The following is a 16,321-nucleotide window of genomic DNA, read 5'->3' on the forward strand; positions in this document are numbered from 1 at the left end:
TTCCACGTAACCTACAAAGAGGCAGGCGTAGCTTGGGCCCATGCGGGATTGTTTTCTTTAGAGCACAGAAGACTGAGGGGGGAGCATGATTGAGGTGTATAAGATTATGAGGGTACAGTCAGGGTGAATAGAGAGCAGCTGTTCTCCTTGGTTGAGGGGTCAATCACAAGAGGGAATGGATTTAGGGTAAGGGGCTGGAGATTCAGAAGGGATTTGTGAATAAACGTTTTCAATCAATGGGAGGTGGGAATCTAGAATGCACTGTCTCGGAAGGCAGTGGAAGTCAGAAACCTTACAACTTCTAAAAAGTATTTGATGAGTACTTCAAAATCATAACATTCAAAGATATGGGACAATTGCAGGAGATTAGGATTAGCGCACATTTAGTGGTGGTTATGTCAGTGCAGACTCGATGAGCCTTCTCTGCACTGTATGAATCTATGAATGACTCTACGAATTTATAAGCAGCATGAATGGTGGAGTCAGTTCCCACAGAACCAGGGTTTTAGTTTAGCTTTCAGCAGTTGTTGGTGTTTTGAAGTTGGTTGTGGAAGCTGCCATACCTCTCTCCCTACTGGAGTTTTCTCTTAGTGTTCTTTCCTCCTGGACTGGAGAAACATTGCATGTGAGACAATCTATTTGACCGGGATTTTACTATATTGGAATAGTTGCTGTCTAGCAATTAAATAATCTATTATTCTGTTAAGTGTTCCAATAGAGTTAAAGTTATAATAATTCTTCTTTATTCATATTTCAACTCTAGTGTAAGAATAAAGAGTGTTCCGCTTAAAGCTGAGTAGCATGACCAATTGAATTACATCTGGAATACAGCACCTTAAACTTGCCTTTAAATAAGATAAATGTTAGGATCTAGGCTGTCTCCTTGATATGTTTGAAGGAGGTTTTGTCTGATCCATAACAATGCCAAAATGCAACACCTTGCATTTATTCACATTAAATGCCATCTGCCATTCCTCGTCCCACTGGCCCGGTTGATCAAGATCCCACTGTAGATAACCTTCTTCACTGTCCACTGTATCACCAATTTTGCTGTCATTGCAAACTTCCTAACCATGCCTCCTATATTCACATCCAAATCGTTGATATAACTGATGAACAACAGTGGGCTCAGCACCAATCCTTGAGGCACACTGCTGGTCACAGGCCTCCAGTCTGAACAACAACCCTCTACCACCACCCTCTGTCTCCTACTGTCAAGCCAATTTTGGATTTAATTGGCTAGCTCTCCCTGAATCCCATGTGATCTAACCTTACTAATGAGTCTACCAAGCGAAACCTTGTTGAAGGCCTTGCTAAAGTCATGTAGACAACGTCTACCGCTCTGCCTTCATCTATCTTTTTGGTAACTTCTTCAAAAAATTCAATCAAGTTTGTGACACACGATTTCCCAAACACAAAGCCATGCTGACTATCCCTGATCAGTACTTGCCATTTCAAATGCATGTAGATCCTGTCTCTCAGAATCCCCTCCAACAACTTACTCATTGGTGAAGTTAGGCTCAGCAGTCTATAGTTCCCTGGCTTTTCCTTGCAGCCTTTCTTAAATAATGGCACAACATTAGCCACTCTCCAGTCTTCCAGCACCTCACCCTACAGCGTGGAAACATGCCATCCGGCCCAACAAGCCCACACTGACTCTCTGAAGAGCATCCCACCCAGACTTACCACCCCCCCATCTCTATCCCTGTAACCCTGCATTTCTCGTGGCTAATCTACCTCACCTACACATCCTGGACACCATGGGCAATTTAGCAGGGCCAATCCACCTAACCAGCACATCTTTTGACTGTGGTAGGAAACTCGAGCATCCGGAAAAAACCCACACTGACACGGAGAGAACGTGCAAGCTCCACATAGACAGTCACCCAAGGCTGGAATTGAACCCGGGTCCCTGGCTCTGTGAGGCAGCAGTGCTAACTGCTGCACCATCTTGCTGTCCCAATACGGTTAATAGCAAGACCTTAGGAGTACTGACGTACAGACAGATCTCATGACCTCAGCCAGTACAGGAATTGAACCTGCACTGTTGGTGTCACTCTGCATTGGGAGTCAGACGTCTAGCCAATTGAGCTCTTTGGAGAGTCAGTGTGGACTTGTTAGGCTGAATGGCCTGTTTCCATACTGTATGATATTCTATGACTATCAATGATACAAATATCTCAGCAAAGGGCCCAGTAATCGCTTCCCTAGCTTCCCACAAAGTTTTGGGATACACTTGATCATCTCCCAGAGATTTATCTACCTTTATGCATTTTAAGACGTTTAGCACCTCCCTTCTGTAATGTGGACTCTTTTCAAGGCATCACTATTTATCTCCCCGAGTTCTCCAGGTTCCATATCTTTCTCCATTTATTACGGTCTCGGTCTCTTTGATATTATGGTGTTACAAAAAGACCTCAGAACAAGATTATTATTTAACCCTGAGATAACAAGGTGTAGAGCTGGATGAACACAGCAGGCCAAGCAGCATCAGAGGAGCAGGAAGGCTGACATTTCGGGCCTAGACCCTTCTTCAGAAATGGGGGAGGGGAAGGGGGTTCTGAAATTAACCCTTTCTCGTTGCACAAAATTTAATGTCAGCTAGCCTGTTCCTTAGTTGGACTAGACTAAAAAAAATTGGACAAACTCCAGGAATTCATTCACCACAGTATTCTTGCTAATATGGTTTGTCCAGTCTATGTAGACTGAAGTCACCCATGATTACTGTAGGACTCTCTTTGCATGTACCTCTAATCAGCTTTAACTCTCTACCTTACCACTATCTTGACCAATTGGACCAATTGAAGAGTAGCAGGTGGAGTTTAATTTGGATAAATGCAAGGTATTGCATTTTGGCAAAACAAACAAAGGTACAGCAGCTCAGTGCGGGGTGGCACGGTGGCTCAGTGGTTAGCACTGCTGCCTCATAGTGCCGGGGGTCCAGGTTCGATTCCACCCTCAGGTGACTGTCTGCGTGGGCTTCCTCCAGATGTTCCGGTTTCCTCCCACTGTCCAAAGATGTGCAGGCTAGAAGTGGATTGGCCATGCTAAATTACCTGTAATGTTCAGGGATGTATAGTTTAGGTGGGTTAAAGGGTATGAGTCTGGGTGGGATGCTCCAAGGGTCAGTGTGGACTTGTTGGGCCAAAGAGCCTGTTTCCACACTGTAGGGATTCTATGATCTATGAAAACTTACAAATTAAAAGTAAGGTCTTGGGTAGTATTGTAGAACAGAGTGACCTAAGTGTTGAGGTATATAATTTCTTTGAAGTTTTTATTACTAATAGATAGCGTGGTTGAGAAGGCATTTAGCTTGCCTTTATTGCTTAGACCTTTTGAGTATAGGAGTTGGGATGTTATGTTGAGTTTGTACAAGACATTAGTGAGGCCTGTTCTGGAGTAGTGTCCACTTCTGATCTCGTTGTTATAGGGATGATATTATTAAGCTGGAGAGGGTACTAAAGGGATTTAGCAGGATGAGGCCGGGAATGGCGGGTTTGAGTTATAAAGAGAGGCTGGACAGGCTGGGGGGATGAAGGGTCTAGGCCCGAAACATCAGCCTCTCTGCTCCTATGATGCTGCTTGGCCTGCTGTGTTCATCCAGCCCTGCACCTTGTTGTCCTGGACAGGCTGGAACCTTTTTCACTCGTGTGTAGGTGGTTGAGAAGTGACATTATAGACGTTCATAAAATAGTGAGTGTGTGGATAAGATGAATTGCGGATGTCTTTTCCCTGGGTGGCGGATTTCAAGACTAGAGGGCATATTTTTAAGGTGAGAGGAGAAAGGTTTAAACAAGACATGAGAGGCAATTTTTTTACATAGGGAGTGGTTTGTGTGTGAAATGATCTTCCAAAGGAAGTGGTGGATGCAGATACAGTCACAAAGTTTAAAAGACATTTAGGTATGTCCAAGAATAAGAAATGTTTGGAGCTATATGGACCAAGTGCAGGCAAGTGGGACAAGTTTAGTTTGGGATTATAGTTGGCATGGACTGGTTGGACCAAAGGGCCTGTTTCTGTGCTGTATGATTCTATGACTCTACTGTCGGAAAATCCTGGTTTAGTTTGAGGAATATTAATCAGCACACCATGTGAAATGCCCAAAAATGTAGATACTGGGTGTGAATAGCTCTGCTGCTCCCCATGTCTTGTGGTGCTTAGCTTGTTACTTGCCCGGTTTTAAATGAAACAACTTGTGTAAAGGCAAATTGCAGCCTCCAAAGAGTAATAATATTTATGCTACTCACCTTTCTGCAATCTACTTTTAGATTTTGATTTATGTTGCAGGGAACATACAGATTTAAGAATGGAGCACGTTATGTAGGTGAATATCTGCAGAACAAGAAACATGGCCAGGGAACCTTCTATTATCCGGATGGCTCCAAATACGAAGGTGAGATTTTGCCATCCAGTCTTCTGTTATTATACAGTGTGTAATAAAGAGACCTTGCTCATGCCATCAAAGCACAGGACACAAACTGTGCTGTACTTTGATTAGCTGACACCTTGGCAATTGAGATAACAAGGTGTAGAGCTGGATGAACACAGCAGGCCAAGCAGCTTCAGAGGAGCAGGAAAGCTGACGTTTCGGGTCTAGACCCTTCTTCAGAAATGGGGGAGGGCAAGGGGATTCTGAAATAAATAGGGAGAGAGGGGGAGGCGGATAGATGATGGATAAAGGAGAAGATAGGTGGAGAGGAGACAGACAGGTCAAAGAGGCGGGGGCGGAGCCAGTAAAGATGAGTGTAGGTGGGGAGTTAGGGAGGGGATAGGTCAGTCCAGGGAGGATGGATTGGTCAAGGGGGCGGGATGAGGCTAGTAGGTAGGAGATGGGGGTGGAGCTTGAGGTGGAAGGAGGGGATAAGTGGGAGGAAGGACAGGTTAGTGGGGTGGGGACAAGCTGGGCTGGTTTTGGGATGCGGCTGGGGGAGGCGAGATTTTGAAGCTTGCGAAGTCCACATTGATACCATTGGGCTGCAGGGTTCCCAAGCGAAATATAAGGTGCTGTTCCTGCAACCTTCGGGTGGCATCGTTGTGGCACTGCAGGAGGCCCAGGATGGAAATGTCGTCTAAGGAGTGGGAGGGGAAGTTGAAATGGTTTGGGACTGGGAGGTGCAGTTGTTTGTTGCGAACTAAGCGTAGGTGTTCCGCAAAGCGGTCCCCAAGCCTCCACTTGGTTTCCCCGATGTAGAGGAGGCCACATCTGGAACAGCGGATACAGTATACCACATTAGCAGATGTGCAGGTGAACGTCTGCTTGATGTGGAAGGTCTTCTTGGGGCCTGGGATGGGGGTGAGGCGGGAGGTGTAGGGGCAGGTGTAGCACTTCCTGCGGTTGCAGGGAAAAGTGCCGGGTGTGGTGGAGCTGGAGGGGAGTGTGGAGTGGACAAGGGAGTCACAGAGAGAGTTGTCCCTCCGGAAAGCAGATAAGGGTGGGGAGAGAAAAATGTCTTTGGTGGTGGGGTCGGATTGCAGATGGCGGAAGTGTCGGAGGATGATGCGTTGGATTCGGAGGTTGGTGGGGTGGTATGTGAGGACGAGGGGGATTCTTTTTTGGTTGTTATCGCGGGGAGGGGGTGTGAGGGATGAGTTGTGGGAAATGTGGGAGACACGGTCGAGGGCGTTCTCGACCACTGAGGGGGGGAAGTTGCAGTCCTTGAAAAACGAGGACATCTGAGATGTTCGGGCGTGGAATGCCTCATCCTGGGAGCAGATGCGGTGGAGGCGGAGGAATTGGGAATAGGGGATGGCATTTTTGCAGGAAGGTGGGTGGAGGAGGTGTATTCTAGGTAGCTGTGAGAGTCGGTAGGCTTGAAATGGATATCGGTTTCCAGGTGGTTGCCAGAGATGGAAACAGAGGGGTCCAGGAAGAAGAGAGAGGTATCAGAGATGGTCCAGGTGAACTTAAGGTTGGGGTGGAAGGTGTTGGTGAAGTGGATGAACTGTTCAAGCTCCTCGTGGGAGCACGAGGCGGCTCTGATACAGTCATCGATGTAATGGAGGAAGGGGTGGGTTTAGGGCCAGTGTATGTACGGAAGAGGGATTGTTCCACGTAACCTGCAAAGAGGCAGGCATAGCTTGGGCCCATGCGGATACCCATGGCCACCCCCTTTGTCTGTAGGAAGTGGGAGGAATTGAAACAGAAGTTGTTAAGGGTGAGGACAAGTTCAGCTAAGTGGATGAGGGTGTCACTGGAGGGGGACTGGTCGGGCCTGTGGGACAGGAAGAAGCGGAGGGCCTTTAGGCCATCTGCATGGGGAATGCAAGTGTTTAGGGACTGGACGTCCATGGTAGAGATGAGGTGTTGGGGACCAGGGAATCGAAAGTCTTGGAGCAGGTGGAGGGCATGGGTGGTGTCACGGACGTAGGTGGGGAGTTACTGGACCAAGGGGGAGAAAATGGAGTTGAGATAAGTAGAGATAAGTTCGGTGGGGCAGGAGCAGGCGGAGACAATGGGTCGACCAGGGCAGTCAGGTTTGTAGATTTTGGGAAGGAGATAGAAATGGATGATGCGGGGTTGGGGAATGATGAGGTTGGAGGCTGTGGGTGGGAGGTCACCTGAAGTGATGAGGTTGTGGATGGTTTGGGAGATGATGTTTTGGTGGTCAGGGGTGGGGTCATGATCAAGGGGGCAGTAGGAGGAGGTGTCAGAGAGCTGGCGTCTGGCCTCGGCGATGTAGAGGTCAGTGTGCCATACTACAACTGCGCCTCCCTTGTCCGCGGGTTTTATGGTGAGGTTGGGATTGGAGCGGAGGGCTGCACGTTCTGTGGGGGAGAGGTTGGAGTGGGTGAGAAAGGTGGAGAGGTTGAGGCAATTGATGTCTCAACGGCAGTTGGAGATGAAGAGATCAAGGGAGGGTAGGAGGCCTTGAGGTGGTGTCCAGGAGGAGGGGGTATGTTGGAGGCGGGTGAAGGGTTAGGCTCACGATTAAAGAAGTAAGCGCAGAGGCAGCGGAAAAACTGCTCAATGTCCAAAAGTGACCGGTATTCGTTGATGTGTGGGTGGAGGGGGACAAAGGTGAGCCCTTTACTGAGGACTGATCGTTCGTCCTCAGTAAGGGGGAGATCTGGGGGGGATGGTGAAGACCCAGCAGGGCTGGGTGCTATTGTCTCCTCTGGAGCTGCTGGCTGTGGAGGTGTTGGGCGGAGCGACGTCGGCGTCGGTGGTGGGCGGAGCGACGTCGGCAGTGGGCGCAGCAACGTCGGCGGTGGGCGGAGCAGTGTCGGCGGTGGGCCGTGCAGTTTCGGCGGTGGGCAGTGTGGCATTGGTGGTGGGTGGAGCGACGTCGGCGTTGGTGGTGGGCGGAGTGATGTTGGCATCGGCAGTGGGCGGAGCGACGTTGGCGGTGGGAGGAGCTGAGTCGGTCGGTAAGTCCTGGATCTTGGTTGTGGCGGCAGTAGTGGTGTCAGCAGGTGCGTCTTTGATGTCTGTGGTCTCGGAATCGAAGGCGGTGGCATCAGCAGTGGTGTCGATGGCATTTGCTGTCCCGGAAGTGGTGTACCCGGCGGCGGCAGATGTGACATCATCCGTGGGTGCTCCGAAAGTGGCCACATGGCCAATGGCGGCGGGCACATTGTGGGGAAGGTCCTGGGTAGGGTTGGGGATTTGGGGGGGTGGAGGAGGCCTGTGTTGGGTGGCAGGCACTAGTAAGTTTAGTGTACTTACGGTTTTTAGTGTCCAATAAAGCCAAGTAGAATTGTGAGTTCAGGTTGTGGATCCTGCGAAGAATGTAAAACAGGAGAGGTCCTTTGCAGGTCTGGGAGAGGGAGGCTCTGAGCTGGGGTAGGCTTGATTGTAGTGCCAGGAGGTGCTGGCGCATTGTTGCGAGTGTGTGTTTGAGGTGTCGCAGGGAGAAACGTTTTTGAAGGATCTCAATGTTCTGAATGTAGCGGCTGTTGCGGTTGGGGCCAAATTGCGAAGGCCTAAATGTAGACTGAAGTCCATTGGGGATGATCCAGTTCCGTAGGCAGGTACTAAAAAAGGCAATGTGGCTGTCGTACCTGGTTTGCTTCAGGACGTGGTCAAGCAGTTTCAGGGCCAAAGAGATTACGAGAGAGTTGCAGTGGGAGAGAGATCCACTGAGGTCTTTCCGGAGGGAGGAAGGTAACTTCTTCAAGGAAGGCATCCTTAGAAAAGGCTTCACACTGGGGTTAAAATTGTTTCAGAGATAGTAGGAACTGCAGATGCTGGAGAATCTGAGATAACAAGGTGTAGAGCTGGATGAACACAGCAGGCCAAGCAGCATCAGAGGAGCAGAAAAGCTGACATTTCGGGCCTAGACCCTTCTTCAGAAATGGGGGAGGGCAAGGGGATTCTGAAATAAATAAGGAGAGAGGGGAGGCGGATAGAAGATGGATAGAGGAGAAGATAGGTGGAGAGGAGACAGACAGGTCAAAGAGGTGGGGATGGAGCCAGTAAAGGTGAGTGTAGGTGTGGAGTTAGGGAGAGGATAGGTCAGGATAGGCAATTGAGTTGTGTATTCCCATGCAAACCAATACCATGAGTTCAGATCTTAGCCAATCATAAAAATACTTTCTTTGTGTCTACTAACTGTGATGGTGAGAAACTGCAAGAGACCTTGCAGCTTGAGGTAGAACAGTGTGTTGGCTCAGGCACCAATGACATTCCAAACAGGTCTGGCAGTATCTGTGAAGAGAAAATCAGAGTTAATGTTTCGGGTCTGGTGACACTCCTTCAGGAAGAGTCACTGTACACGGAACGTTAACTCTGATTTTTTCTTCACAGATGCTGCCAGACGTGCTAAGCTTTCAGCAACTTCTGTTTTTGTTCCTGATTTACAGCATCTGCAGTTCTTTCGGTTTTTAATAACACTCCAAATCTAGGAGCCAGTCAGTGACAAGTGACAGAGATGCTCTATCAAGGGCTCAGTCAATCACACTGTGACAGGACTATATGACTGGGGAGTTAGTCAGTCACTCATACAATCTGCTGTCCTGAAATACCTCCTGGTTAGCCACCAACTCTGTTCTATGTCTCACGCAGGAAGTTGGGCACATGATCAGCGACATGGAGAAGGAACTTATCATTATCCAAACGGTGATACATATACTGGAGAATGGCTTGCTCATCAAAGGTACAACATAGGACTAATGTTGAGTGTAATAGCAGCCTTGTGCTCATTGTGGGGGTGGGGATGGGAGGGCTGTTAAAGTTTAGCATTGTAACCTATTAAGTTTACCAAATTCTGAGTTGATGATGTTGACATAATGTGGGATAACATCAGCAGTTAGAATTCCTTTGAAGTTCAGGCGAATTTATCTCACTGTAATAATATAACCACATCAAGTTGCTGTACTTGTCCGTCCAGATTGAGGCAGTTTACCCTCGAACACAGTCAGATCAATTACAATTCCAATATGATCAATTTGCAGCTTTATAGAACATAGAACATAGAACATATACTAGTACAGCACAGTACAGGCCCTTCGGCCCACGATGTAGTGCCGACCTATTATCCTGCTAAGATCAATCTACCCTGCATACCCTACATTTTACTGTCCTCCATGTGCCTATCCAAGAGTCACTTAAAAGTTTCTGAAGTATCTGACTCCACTACCACTGCCGGCAGCGCATTCCACACACCCACCACTCTCTGTGTGAAGAACGTACCTTTGACATCTCCCCTATACCTTCCTCCAATCACCTTAAAATTATGCCCCCTTGTAATAGTCATTTCCGCCCTGGGAAAAAGTCTCTGACTATCCACTCTATCTATGCCTCTCATCATCTTGTAAACCTCTATCAAGTCATCTCTCATCCTTCTTCGCTCCAATGAAAAAAGCCCTAGTTCCCTCAACCTTTCCTCCTAAGACCTGCCCTCCAGTCCAGGCAGCATCCTGGTAAAGGGGTAGTAGGAACTGCAGATGCTGGAGAATCTGAGATATACAAGGTGCAGAACTGGATGAACACAGCAGGCCAAGCAGCATCCTGCTCCTCTGATGCTGCTTGGCCTGCTGTGTTCATCCAGCTCTACACCTTGTATATCTCAGCATCCTGGTAAATCTCCTCGGCACCCTCTCTAAAGCTTCCACATCTTTCCTATAATGAGGTGACCAGAACTGAACACAATATTCCAAGTGTGGTCTAACCAGAGTTTTATAGAGCTGCAGCATAACCTCACGGCTCTTAAACTCAATTCCCCTGCCAATGAAAGCCAACACACCATACGCCTTCCTTACAACTCTATCAACTTGGGTCGCAACTTTGAGGGATCTATGGACGTGGACGCCAAGATCCCTCTGTTCCTCCACACTGCCAAGAATCCTCCCATTAACCTTGTATTCTGCATTCAAATTCGTCCTTCCAAAATGAATCACTTCACATGTTTCTGGGTTGAATTCCATCTGCCACTTCTTTGCCCAGCTCTGCATCCTGTCAATGTCCCGTTGCAACCTACCATAGCCCTCCACGCTGTCCACAACTCCACCTACCTTCGTGTCATCGGCAAACTTACTAACCCACCCTTCCATTTCCTCATCCAAGTCATTTATAAAGATCACAAAGAGCGGAGGTCCCAGAACAGATCCCTGCAGAACACCACTGGTCTCCGAGCTCCAGGCTGAATACTTTCCATCTACTATCACCCTTTGTCTTCTATTGAACAGGCAGTTTTATATCCAGACAGCCAAATTTCCCTGAATCCCATGCCTCCTTACTTTCTGAATGAGCCTACCATGTGGAACCTTATCGAATACCTTGCTAAAATCCATATACACCAAATCCACTGCTTTACCTTCATCGATGTGTTTTGTCACATCCTCAAAGAATTCAATAAGGCTTGTGAGGCATGACCTGCCCCTAACAAAGCCATGCTGACTATTTCTAATCAAACTGTGCTTTTCCAAATAATCATTAATACTATCTCTTAGAATCCTCTCCAATAATTTGCCCACCGCAGAAGTAAGACTGACCAGTCTGTCATTTCTGGGTTTATCCCTATTCCCTTCCTTGAACAAGGGAATGACATTTGCCACCCTCCAATCTTCTGGTACTACTCCAGTGGACAGTGAGGATGCAAAGATCATTGCCAAAGGTGCAGCAGTCTCTTCCCTCGCTTCCCGTAGAAACCTTGGGTATATCCCGTCTGGCCCAGGGGACTTATCTATTCTCATGTTTTTCAAAATTTCTAGCACATCCTCCTTCCGAACATCAACCTGTTTGAGCATATCTGCCTGTTTCATGCTGTCCTCACCAACGTCAAGGTCCCTCTCACTGGTGAATACTGAAGCAAAGTATTCATTAAGGACCTCCCCTACCTCCTCTGACTCCACACACAAGTTCCTTCCACTATCCCTGATTGGCCCTACCCTCATTCTGGCCATCCTCTTGTTCCTCACATAAGTATAGAACGCCTTGGGGATTTCCTTGATCCTACCCACCAAGGTTTTCTCATATCCCCTTCTAGCTCTCCTAAGTCCATTCTTCAGTTCCTTTCTGGCTACCTTGTAGACCTCTAGAGCCCTGTCCCATCCTTGCTTCCTCAACCTTAAGTAAGCTTCCTTCTTCCTCTTGACTAGGTGTTCCACATGTCTTGTCATCCAAGGTTCCTTCACCTAACCATCCTTTCCTTTCCTCAGTGGGACAAACCTGACCAGTACCTGAAGCAACTGCTCCCTAAACAACCTCCACTTTTCTGTCATGCATTTCCCTGAGAACATCTGATCCCAATTGGTGCTCCGTAGTTCTTGCCTAATAGCATTGTAATTCACCCTCCCTCAATTAAGTATTTTCCCATACCGTCTGTTCCTATCCCTCTCCATGACTATAGTAATGGTCAGGGAGTTGTGATCACTATCACTGAAATGCTCTCCCACCGAGAGATCTGACACCTGACTTGGTTCATTGCCAAGCACCAACTCCAATATGGGCTCCCTGTAGTCGGCCTATCTACATATTGAGTCAGAAATCCTTCCTGGACACATCTGACAAAATCTGCTCCATCCAAACTATTTGCACTTAGGAGGTTCCTGTCTGTGTTAGGGAAGTTGAAGTTGCCCATGACAACAACCCTATTACATCTATACCTTTCAAAAATCTGTCTCCCAATCTGTTCCTCAGTGTCTCTGTTGCTGTTGGGGGGTCTATAGAAAACTTGCAATAAAGTGACTGCTCCTTTCCAGTTTCTGACTTCCATCCATACTGACTCAGTGGAGAAACCCTCCTCCAAGACCTCCCTTTCTATAGCTGTGATACCATCCCTGATTAGCAATGCCACTCCCCCACCTCTTTTACCTCCCTCCCTATTTCTTTTGAAACATCTATATCCTGGAACATCCAACAACCATTCCTGCCCCTGTGTTATCCAAGTCGCTGTAATGGCCACAACATTGTAGTTCCAAGTACTGGTCGATGCTCTAAGTTCATCACCCTTATTCCTGACACTTCTTGCATTGAAGTAGGCAAACCTCAACCCATCACACTGACTGCCACTTTGCCCTATTGACTGCTTATCCTTCCTCATAGATTCTCTGCTTGCTCTATCTGTCTGTACATTGGCTACCCCATATTCTGATCTTAGCTCCAGTTGCCATCCACCTGCCAAACTAGTTTAACCCCTCCGAAGAGCTCTAGCAAACCTCCTGCCCAGGATATTTGTGCCCCTCCAGTTCAGGTGCAACCCGTCCTTCCTGTACAGGTCCCATCTTCCCCAGAAGATATCCCAACGTTCCACAAACCTGAAGCCCTCCTTCCTACACCAGCTCTGTAGCCACGTGTTCAGCTGCGCTCTCTATTTGTTTCTAGCCTCACTAGCCCATGGCACCGGTAGTAATCCTGAGATTACTACTCTACTCGTCCTGATTTTCAGCTTCCATCCTAACTCCCTATAATCACTTTTCAGGTCCTCATCCCGTTTCCTAGCTGTGTCATTGGTACCAACGTGTACCACGACTTCTGGCTGCTCTCCCTCCCCTTAAGAATCCTGAAGACTCAATCCAAGACATCCCTGACCCTGGCACCGAGAGGCAACATGCCATCCGGGAGTCTCACTCGGTACCACAGAATCTCCTGGCTGTTCCCCTAACCAGTGAATCTCCTTTCACTATCGCTGTCCTATTCTCTGCCCTTCCCTTCTGAGCCACAGAGCCAGGCTCAGTGCCAGAGACCTGGCCGCTATGGCTTTCCCCTGGTAGATCGTCCCCCTCAACAGTATCCAAAACGGTATACTTATTATTGAGGGGAACGGCCACAGGGGATCCCTGCACTGTCTGCCTATTCCCTTTCCCCCTCCTGACAGTCACCCAGCTACCTTTTTCCTGTACCTTGGGTGTGACCACCTCCTTATAACTCCTCTCTATCACACCCTCAGCCTCCCGAATGACTCGGAGTTCATCCAGCTCCAGCTCCAGTTCCCTAACGCGGTTTGTGAGGAGCTGGAGTTGGGTGCACTTCTCGCAGGTGAAGTCAGAAGGGATACTAGTAGTGACCCTTACCTCCACATCCTACAAGAGGAGCATGCAACTGCCGTAGCTTCCATTCCCTCTACTCTAGACTGCCAAAAGAGTAAAGAAAAAGAAAAAACCTTACCTTACCGACCCTCCACACAGACTTCTTTTTTGTTAGAGGAGGAGGATGGCTGGGAGACACTACACGTGTAGTGTTTCGGGTTTAGCCAATGCCCGAATATAAAAGTTCACTTCTCGGCTCGCTCTCTCACCACTCCTGCTGCTCGAATCAAGTAGGCCGCTGACTCACGAGATAAGTTTTTATAAGCAAAAGCCTTCCATTCCTGGCTGCCCCCGACTCGCACTCTCTCCACTCGAATCAAGTAGCATGAAATGCAAGAGGTCAGTTTCTTAAGGAGAAAGGTTAGCTGGTAGGATGGAATATGAAAGCTTATTCTTTCTTACCTCATCTTCACTCTGTGATGAAAGCCCTTGCTTTCTGCTGGGTTAGGTACATCATAGGAATGAGCTACCCTCAGGCATTTTAGTCAAAGTCCAAGGTTAAGATGTGGTCTCAGACTACAAGTTTACACCATGAGAACCATCACCATGGAGACCAATCTTGCTCTCATTCTCTGACCAAATGGAGTCTTGAGGTGGTGATAACTATTGTAAAACCCTTTGACAGTCTTTTCCCAACTCAGGGAACACTGACTCTACACGCTATTCAGCACAAGATACGGACTGAGTCTGGAAGCCTGTACCCTGAATGAACAGCTACTCACTGGATAATCTTTCTGGGTCACTCAGGTGGCTATTTTGCTGTTTTTATTAAATAAAAGTTGATAATTGATAAAGTTCTCAATGGTCCATTGGATAAGTAGCATAGTTGTGAATGGTTAAGTCACGAAGGATTTGCTTGTTTTGAAAGTATTGTTATGATCCAAGCTGATTAGGCTCCAAATCAGATACTGGACAGGCTAGATCCCAGAATGAAATCTCCCTTGATAGATTATTTTTACCATGTTGGTCTTTCACTGAAATAAGCAAAACGGCAGATTTAGTTTCATCAATATAACCGAAGTTTATTACATACAAAAGAACTAAAAATAAACAAATCAAATCAAGCTATCTAAATAAATAGTTTTAAAAATGTCAAAATGCATTGCAAAACAAAACCGCATCTAATCTCAACACCATTACTTTGCAATAACACAAAACTAGAGAAATTCATTCCTGATCAAATCTATAAGTTTGACTTTACTGCTTCTTCTCAGTTCTGGTCTTGCAAGCTATGAAGTTTTCTTAGTTGAATCCTCACACAATTTTCTCAGTCCATTAATAACTTGCAGGGTTCTAAACAAGGTTGACAAACATCACACTCTACCGAAGTAACACATTCCCTTAACTGTTCTGAACAGTCTCCTTTCTCTTGGACAGACTATATTTGCTTCTGACTCCAGTTGGGACCTCTTTCAACTGCCTAAAAGCTTTTGAATTAATTTTATTTTAAAAAGTGACTGTTCAATAGAGCTGCTGCTAAATCAATAACTTAATATTTTCTCTTCCTGATTGTAAGCCCCCACAGTATAAACAACCTCCCATTAACATTCCAGGAGGCACATTGTGGTTTAAAATCATGGCTCAAGAAAGACTAACCGAGTTAATTTTCCAAAAGTGCTCACAAAAATAGACCAACATCCATATACCACTCATTTGAAATCCAAGAGAGTGATGTGTATTTCAATCATACACGTTTCACCTGGGTCTCTGTTGTTTATTGCTTTCCTTTACTAGGCATGGTCTGGGAACCTACGTGTATGCGCAGACAGGCTCCAAATATGTGGGAACCTGGGTTCACGGAAAGCAGGTCGAAGCTGGAGAGCTCATTCACCTGAACCACCGATACCAGGGCAACTTTCTCAATAACAATGTAAGTGTTGTTTTGTGGCAGGAATCACAACAGTGTCTCTCACCTCACCACAATCATCTCTTGGATCACTGTGCTTCCTCACTCCATACATGTTGTGGAGGTGCCGGTCTTGGACTGCGGTGGACAAAGTCAGAAGTCACACGACACCAGGTTATAGTCCAACTTCTTTGCACTTCGAAAGCTTGTGATTTCAAATAAAGCTGTTGAACTATAACCTGGTATCATGTGACTTCTGACTTTGTCCGCTCCATACAGTCATCGAGCTTTGTGCAAGATAATTTTACTTTTAATTCAGGGATGGGTCAGCATTTAATTGTCCTTGAGAAGGTGGTGGTGAGCTAGCTTCCTAAACTGCTGGTGTTGGTGCATCAGCAGAACTGTTAAGGAAGGGGTTGTAGGATTGTGATCCAGTGTTAGTGAAGGAACATTGATTTTTTTCCAAGTCAGGATGTTGTGTGGTTTCAAGTAGAACTTGTGTGCGGTGATGTTCCCATTCATTGGTTGCCCTTGTCTTTCTTGGTGGGTTTGGAAGTTGCTGTCTAAGAAGCCTTCCTTGGTCACTTACTGCAATTCATCTTGTAAATGGTACAAACTGCTAATAATGGGCATTATTGAAGGGAGTGAATGTTACTGAAAATATATAGAAATACTTCAAGAATTATGAGAACTGGAGTATGGAACTATGGACATTCTGGTTTAAAAAGGGTTTACCAAGGTTTTGAAGGACCATATGAAGGAATTTTTCAACAGTAATATGGGCTGTGGCTCATCTGGTTATTACTGAAGAGACCAGCAATGCTTTCAAGAGAGATAAGAAATGAATTTTATTGCTTTCATTGCTGGACAAACATTGTTTGGAATAGATGGGACCAATGTCCTGAAGATTGCCTAGCAGCATTCTTCTGGATTTGGTTTCTTGTTTTCCTGGACAACTGAGTGCATTAAGCAGTGAAAAGACAATGATCTTCCAAAATCTCTGTATCA

General features: G+C 46.8%; 1 protein-coding gene across 1 annotated transcript in view; it reads left to right on the forward strand.

The window, feature by feature from the left end:
• Positions 1-4,278: 4,278 nt before the first annotated feature.
• LOC109925067 (radial spoke head component 1) overlaps positions 4,279-16,321 on the forward strand; it is a 51,540-nt gene continuing 39,497 nt past the window's right edge. Inside the window, exons 1-3 of the mRNA XM_048603008.1 lie at positions 4,279-4,393; positions 9,005-9,095; positions 15,202-15,337. Of these exons, the coding sequence (XP_048458965.1) occupies positions 4,279-4,393; positions 9,005-9,095; positions 15,202-15,337 (342 nt within the window). The remainder of the gene's footprint in view (positions 4,394-9,004; positions 9,096-15,201; positions 15,338-16,321) is intronic.

The sequence above is a fragment of the Rhincodon typus genome, chromosome 11 (genome assembly GCF_021869965.1).
Source record: "Rhincodon typus isolate 14 chromosome 11, sRhiTyp1.1, whole genome shotgun sequence".
NCBI lineage: Eukaryota > Metazoa > Chordata > Chondrichthyes > Orectolobiformes > Rhincodontidae > Rhincodon > Rhincodon typus.